We start from the raw sequence: 8398 nt of genomic DNA, 5'->3' as shown, positions 1-8398 counted from the left end.
TTTTCCCTCTTTTTGTTTGTAGTTGTCTTCACTTGCCAATTGCTATCTCTGGTTCCCTGTTTACAATCTTGTAAGCTCATTTTACTTTGGATATGATGGACGATGTTCTTGATGTCATCCCACAACTCATCTGGTCTTCAATCACTTGTGTTCAATGCATCAAATTTATTATTCAGATGGTCTCTAAATTCAGGTGGGATGTAATCAAGGTTGTATTTTGGTTCTCCTGGACATGTTTTAATTTTGTTCAGCTTCAACTTGAAGTTGCATATGAGGAACTGATGGTCTATTCCATAGTCAGCTCCTAGCCTTGTTTTGGCTGAAGATACCAAGCTTCTCTATCACCTCTTTCCATAGATGTAGTCTATCTGAATTTTGTATATTTCATCTGCTGAGATTTATGTGTATAGCTGTCACTTTTGTTATTGGAAAAAAGTATTTGCAATGAGTAAGTCACTGTCATGCAATCTCTAGTGTCATTTCTATCACTAAGACTATATTTTCTAACTACCCATGATTCTTCTTTGTGTCCAACTTTCACATTCCATCACAAGTAACAATCAATACATCTTGATGGTATGTTTGGTCAATTTCAGACTTCAGAAGTTGGTAAAAACTTTATTTCTTCATCTTTTGCTTTAGTGCTTGGTGGTAAATTTGAAGAATAGTAGTATTAATTGTTCTTATTGTAGCCGTATGGATATTGTTCTTTCACTGACAGTATTGTACTTCACTATAGATCGTGAAACGTTCTTTTTGATGATGAATGCAGTACTGTTTCTTTTCAGTTTGTCATTCCAGGAGTAGTAGACCAGGATTGTCTGATTCAAAATGGCCAACACCAGTCCACTTCATCTCACTGATGCCTAGGATATTGATCTTTATGTGTTCCATTTCATTTGTAACAACTTCCAATTTTCCTAGATTCATACTTCATACATTCCATGTTCCAATTATTAATGAATGTTTGCAGCCATTTCTTCCCATCTTGAGTCATGCCCCATCAGCAAATAAAGGTCCTGAAAACTTTAGCCTATCTACCTCATTATGGTCGACTCTGCTTTGAGGAGGCAGCTCTTCCATCTGAAAGGCTCATCTTCCATTACTATATCAGATAATGTTTCAGGGCTACTTATAAAGTTTTCCAGTAATATATCAGACAGTGTTTCACTGCTATTCATAAAGTTTTCAGTGACCAATATTTTCAGTTAGTCTCAGTCTGGAAGCTCTGCTAAAACCTATACACCATGGGTGACCCTACTGGTATCTGAAATATCAGTGGCATCACCCCTAGGCTCAGAACAACATGTAAGCCACCACAGTATGACAAACTGACAGATGAGTGGTAGAGTATCAGAGTAGGAGTAAATAAATACATAAGATAAAAGCATATAGGCCAGGTCAATTTTGAGCAATATACACTCAACATTTATTGACCACCTACTACATGCCACTCCTCGGAAGGAAGGTTGGGCAATCCTACTTCCGTAGTGATACTGCCTCAGAAACCCAAGGAGGGGTCGCTATGAGTCGGGGCCGACTCGACGGCACATAACAACAACAACAACAACAACTACATGCTTGGTGCTATGTCTAGGTAGTGGGGCAGCAAGGTGAGGGCAGCCCAATCCTGTCCTCAAGGTGTTCTCCATCTGGATTGGAGAAGAAAGCAGGAAAACTTGTGAAAAGAAAACTTGTAGGCAGGAGCTTATTAACCAAATAGCAGGGTGATAATGAAAGGGCATTTAGAGAAGAGTCAGGATATACAAGTACATAAACACAATAAAATAGACTGCTACATTTGAGGAATGTGAGGCTGGCACAGAACCAGGCAGTGTTTTGTTCTGTTGTACATAAGGTCACTGGAGTTAGAAATGATTTGACAGTACCTAACAATCCACCAGCCACCCCTCAGAAGAAAGGTTAGGCAATCTACTTCCGTAGTGATACTGCCTTGGAAACCCAAGAGGGGGTCGCTAAGAGTCACGTCCGACTTGAAGGCACATAACAACAACCACCACCACAACCACAGGGGACAGACAAGAATCAGATGGTCATCTTGATGCTATACTCTGGTCTACAGGTAAAAAAAAAAAAAACCCCACAAACCAAACTCATTACCGTTGAGTTGGATCGGACTCATAGCGACCCCTCCTTGGGTTTCTGAGGCAGTATCACTACGAAGCAGATTGCCCGACGTCCTTCGGAGGAGTGGCTAGTGGGTTTGAACTGCCAGCCTTCTGGTTCGCAGTGAAATGCCTTAAGCACTACACTATCAGAGCTCCTCCCCTACAGGAGAAGCAAGGTCATTTAAAGACTTTAGGCAAAGGAGTGACATTATCAGGACTATATTTTAAAACAATTACTCAGATAAAATTTGTAGAAGGGATAAAAGAATAAAAACTAGTTATAAGATTTTGCAACAGATGGTAAAAGCTTCAACTCAGGGTATGGGGCAGAAATGAGGAGATTCAACAGGACTTAATGGCTAATGGGATGAAGGAGGGGGAGAGAGGAATGGAAGTCTCTTCTAAACTGCTGGTGTACATCATTAGGGAGCTGGTAGCACCACTCCTCCAATGTAAGGAAAGTCAAAGCAGATACAAACTTCTAAGTTCTCCTGAATTTAGTTCTACCATGCTAACAGTTTTGTTAAATAACTAAATTTTATACCATAATAAATAATTTTTATCATAAATAATCAAGACAAAATATTTACCTGCTCTTCATTGACTTTAAACGCCTGTATTTGGGTTTCCAGTGCTTTTATTTGTGCTTCAAGTTGTATCTCTCTCTCTTTTCCATTCTGAAAAAGTTTCTGTGATTCTTGAAGACTGACAGTCAAACCATCCTTTTCATCTAGGGCATTAAAAATGTTTATAAATAATATATGACTACAGAAAGGCCCAAACTGTCACAGTCCCTATCAGATATTGTATCCATAGTGTACATAAATGTTGTTGAATTAAATGCAATTTGGACAGATGAACTTTAGATGACTTAGAAAAAGCTAGATAAAGAAATTCAAAACAGTGACACCAAAAAACTTTAGAGTATCAGACAGAACTATGTCCTTTAAAAATCTTATACCATTTTTTAGGAACAAAAGACTTCCTAATAAAAAACTCAGCATTTATTTAATTGAGAAATTACATAGATGTGACAAGCCCTTACTAATCATCAAAGAAGTATTTGAGAATTAAAAAAACAAAAACCCACTGCCATTGAGTCATTTCCAACCCACAGTAACCCTATAGGGCAGAGTAGAACTGCCCCAGTGTTTCCAAGGCTATAAATCGGTTTTCTAAGGCTGTAAAGATGAAGCAGAATGCCTCATCTTTCTCCTGTGCGGCTAGTGGGTTTGAGTCACTGACCTTTTGGTTGGCAGCCCAGTGTTTTAACAACTATGCCACCAGTTGACTCATACATATTTGCATATCAGCTCCGGGGCACAAGACAACATCATAGATGTTTGCAATGAACTCCACTTAAATTTACCTAATCTTAAATTTTCCTACATACTTTGTTGTAACAATTTACAAGTTCTTCTCTCAAAATAAATTTATGAGTATTACAGAAACAGACCTTTTCACCATCGATTAAGTTTGAAATAAGCTGGAGTTCAGTGACAAAACTATTTTACAAATGAAAGTTCAACATTGATCAAAACTACAAAAACATGAAGAGTAAGCAATTATAATTTGAATCTCTATTTACTCTATGTACTTCTCCCAGATGTGGTGCAATTTTCTCTTTGGCACACCAAAAGGAAGAAGTTCAGGGTCACTTGGTCTTACTTGGCTCAAAAAGCTGTTGCACTACAAACTAAACAAAAGTCTCTATAGGAACTGGAATGTTATTCAAGGTAAACCACCCTGGATAAAAGGAATCAACAACTTTCTAGAACAAAATGCCATCGGCAAATTTAACTAAAGTTCATTGATTCTAACGGTCTCAGAAAAAGAGGGATAATAAAAGAGGGAAAGGAAAAAAATTGGAAGACAATGAGAACCTCAAAACAGTATGTTCTAGAGAGAAGTAACCCAAGGCAAGGAGACAGAAGCCCAGGACTTCTGTTTCACTCTATCTGACTAACTATGATCCTCTGACCAAGTGCTTTGGCTCTCTATGCTTCAGACTTAAAATGAGGCTGTTGGACAAGGTATCTATCTCTAGAGTACCTCAAAATGGACAGCACCCAGCACTTTTAACTTACCTCTAATTATCAGAAGTTGATGATTCAAATATCTAATTTGACGTTCACTTTCATTTAATTTTTCAACTAAATTGTCTAGTTGTCTTTCTTTGGCTTTGTTAAGAACCTGAAGTTGAATAATCTGCATATTGTCTGCAGAATCTGCTTTGGAATGAAAGACAGTTTATATTAAAAACATACCAAATATAAGCTTGTGGTCATTTAAGGCAGTGGTTTGCAAACTGTGACTACAACTCTAATATTAGAGTATTATGAAACAATTTAGTGAATTATGACCAGCATTTCTTTAAAAAACCAAGATTAGAATAGCTCAGAGTACATCATATAGTAAGAATAAGTAGCTATGTATACTTATGTAGATAGATATATCCTGTGCACTATATCTCAATGTAAAAATGTACTTCTTACTGTGGGCCACTGCCACAAGTTTGGAAGTCACTGCTTTAGGGCATAATCCTGAATCATTACCTTTTGGCCAATTCACAGTAAGTATATACCAATAGCAATGGAATAAAGTAATATGTTCTCATTTTTTTTTTTTTTTTAAGTGTATCACTTCAAGAAACCATTTTTAAAGAACATTTCTATACATCCTTCTCACAATATGTGTATTCATATTTATGCTCATCCATAACTGCTGAATTCATAAATAATAATAATTAATAAATAATTCTAAAGTCTTCTTTCAGAAGTGATTAAAGTCATTTTAGGGACTACTTTATAACAATTTGTGGGGGAAACGAAAAAATGGTAGAGAAGAACAACACTTCAACTACAAAATGAGAAATACTCATTTTCCATTCTAAGCTTACAATCAATACTAAATGCATTAACTAAGTTTTAACTACTTGCTAATATAATAACCTCATCCTCTTTTTTAAAAGGAGATGGGGTAAAATTTTAAAGAAAAAAAAAATGATGATTGAAAAATTGTTTAAAATAACAAAAGTCTTATAAAGTTTGCAGACCTTATAACACACAGCCCTGGTCTGGGAATGAACACAGAATGTAAGTTCTACCTCTCTTCAGACCCATTTCTTTTAACTACTGTTGCTAAGAAGCTGTAATCATTAAATTTGACACTGCTATTTAACTAATTTACAAATATCAAATTAAGGCAAATGTTTAACCAACTTAAACAAAAAAACCGATAAAATGAAGACTGCTAAAAAAAAAGTAATAGAAGGTTATATATGCAGAAAAACTGGGAGGTGTGAATGAGACTGAGTTCAGGGTAACTAAAAGAGTAAACACCCAGAAGAAGCTATCAGACACTGTTGTTATACTTACTTATTCAACCCAAAGCCAGTTATGCCAGACACACTGTCCACTTCATTTCCTCATTCCGTAAAACTTATGAACAAAGAGAAAACCGAAAACCAAATCCAATGCCACTGAGTCAATTCCAACTCATAGCGACCCCCACTGGGTTTCCAAGTCTGTAAATCTTTATGGAAGCAGATTGCCTCATCTTCCTCCTGTGGAGCAGCTGGTGCATTTGAATTGCCAACATTCTTGTTAGCAGCCAAATGTCTTACCCACTATGCCATGAGAGCTCCTTATGAACAGAGAGAGGGCCTCTCCATTTTTGCTACTGATTCCTTCAGGGGAAAGTGAGTTATAGGCCTCCCCCTGTAACTATTCCATGGTTGTGGCACATGATGGAAGCAGAATTATGAAGTTATAGCATGGCAGTCAAGTTTTCTCTTGGGCCTAGCCCAGATAACGACTTGTTCCTTCTAAAGTGGGAGAAGGAGGGGAGGGAATCTTGCTATCTATCATACCCTAGAATCAAACTGGCTTTTCAACATGCACAATAAATAGAAGTTATTTAATATGCCAGAAAGTATAACAGCAAAAGTCAGACATAAGAAATCTCCAATTCAGGTTAGTTGCAATACAAATTTGGGTTTTTTATTTTCTTTTTAACAAAAGCACATCATCGCCTTCAGATCCTGTAGTCAGCTATAAAAAGAAACCCACTGCCATCAAGAGGGTTCAAACTGCCAACACTTTAGTTAGCAGCCAAATATTTTAACCACTGTACCACTAGAGCTCATTAGTCAGTTATAAGCCTTTTTTTATTCTCACATTTATACATATAGTAAAAAAAATAATTTTGGTAAGTGCCACACAACTAAACTGGAGATCTAACCCTAGTTTACATCCTGAATATAAACTCAGAGTTACCTAATTATTACATTAAATCTCCAAAAATAATTAAGATGTTAATGGCTGATTTACTAAACTATATTGGTATATAATAAAAAATGTGAGATTGAAGAAATTATATTTCATTTTCCAAAGTAGGCTTCAGTAAGAAAAACACAAGGCTAACGAAAAGTCTTCATAAACTAGAACTGAAACATAGTTGAGAAAATTTTTTTTAACTTTTTATTATAGAAAATTTTAAACATATGAAAGAAGAGAAATACTACAGTGAACCTTCATGAAACCATCACCCAGCTTTGATAATCATGGACTCATGGCCAGTCGTGGTTCATCTATACCCTACCCAATATTCCCCACAACAACATATTCGTTTAAAGGAAACCACAGACTTCACATCAGCTTATTTATTTATTTAGTATCTCTACAAATAAGGGCTCTTAAAGACACCAACCACAATAATAGCATTATACCTAAAAAACAATACTTCTTGAATATGCTCAAATATCTATTCAGTGTTCAGCATTTCCCAATTACATTTTTAATGAATATAAACTTGATACATACTTTCATTAGCTCCTAAAAACTGTTGCTGTAGTCCTTCAAATGAGTCCCTTTGTGCTATTTCCTGCACTGGTGATCCATTATTCTGGGCAGAAGACTGAAAGGGTTTATATGTCACTTTATAAGGTTCCAAAGCTTGACAACTGGGACTCTGTGCTGTACCAAACTGCTGTTATGACAGAAAAAATTGACAATTAGGATTTGGCCTTTTCTTCAAAAATTAACTGAATTGGACATCTTAATTTTATGTTATAGAACTTAATTGGAGTATAATTATAAAATTGTATACATCTTTTACTTAACAACAGTACAACTGTTATTTAATGCTGTTAATTGAAAATCTGTAATATGAGCCTTTGCAGATTGTACAACTGAAAATCATAATTGCACTTTTGAGCATATAATGGGCCAGCTTCATAAATAAATGAAAAGATGTCAAAAAGACTGAACATAAATATTTTTCTCTGAATAATACAGATGACACCAACATCTTGGAACCATAAGAATGCACAAGGTAGGGGAGGACTTCTGGTGAGATGGAGGAGGAGGCAGATAAGCGACACAGACCCTCTTCAACAAAGAAAAGAAAAACCAACTGACAGAGATACAGAAGATAACCCTGGAGCCCTGAGCTTTGAAAGGAACTATACAGAAGTGGGTTAGGCACCAACTAGTGGAAAAACCTGAACGAAAACAGTGAGTACAGAGACGGTTGGAGCTGCGGGCTGTCAGCTACTTTGATGGGACCAACAGCCTGAATATTTCCAAGCAGTGTTGGGACCTGAGACTTGACCTAAAGATCAGCCCTGGTCCCCAAGGGCTGCAGGGATGATTACACTGGTGGCCTAGGACTAAGAAGGGAAACAGCAATGAGAGAGAAAACCTGAGCTGTTGACTTTCTGCTGTTCTGAGGGTGCAGCCATTTTGATTGTTTACATGTGGCAGCCATTTTGGATATTTAAAGTAACCGAGGGCGCAGCCACTTTGAATCTTTACAAGTGGCAACTATTTTGGGTTTTAAAATGACAGCATTCTCATTTGGATCCAGGGACCTAAGAATAGGCTCTGTTTGCCAAAGTCAGCAGGGACATGAGAGGCTGACAGCAGGAAAGGAAACAGGTGGTGAGTGTATAACTGCTATCAACTAGTGAATAGAGGAGCACAGTTGTGTAGATAACATATAAACAAAACAAAGAAAACAAAAATTGTGGGCAAGTCACTCCAACATATAATCAGCAATTAGCTATAAACACAAAAATGTCACAATGCCTCGGAGACAACAGAGCATCACAGTCCACACAAAGAAGCAAGATAAAGCAGGAGAAACAAGGGACCAGGATACAGACCCAAAATATATCCCTGAGGAATATGCAGCATTAGAACTCTCTGATAAGGAATTCAAAAGAATTATATTTAGGTATCTTCAAAGGATTGAGAGACAGACCAAGG

The 8398-nt window shown here is 36.8% G+C and overlaps 1 protein-coding gene across 1 annotated transcript in view; it reads right to left on the bottom strand.

Moving 5' to 3' along the window:
* Positions 1–8398, bottom strand: part of CEP152 (centrosomal protein 152) — a 114877-nt gene that overhangs the window by 87117 nt on the left and 19362 nt on the right. Inside the window, exons 5-7 of the mRNA XM_042783682.1 lie at positions 6953–7118; positions 4217–4360; positions 2720–2859 (exon numbers count right to left, since the gene is read on the bottom strand). Of these exons, the coding sequence (XP_042639616.1) occupies positions 2720–2859; positions 4217–4360; positions 6953–7118 (450 nt within the window). The remainder of the gene's footprint in view (positions 1–2719; positions 2860–4216; positions 4361–6952; positions 7119–8398) is intronic.

Source organism: Orycteropus afer, unplaced genomic scaffold (genome assembly GCF_000298275.1).
Source record: "Orycteropus afer afer isolate SDZICR_OR568_19922 unplaced genomic scaffold, OryAfe1.0 scaffold00026, whole genome shotgun sequence".
Classification (NCBI taxonomy): Eukaryota; Metazoa; Chordata; class Mammalia; order Tubulidentata; family Orycteropodidae; genus Orycteropus; species Orycteropus afer.
Note: the sequence above shows the minus strand (reverse complement) of the source record. Positions and strands in the feature narration are given on the sequence as shown.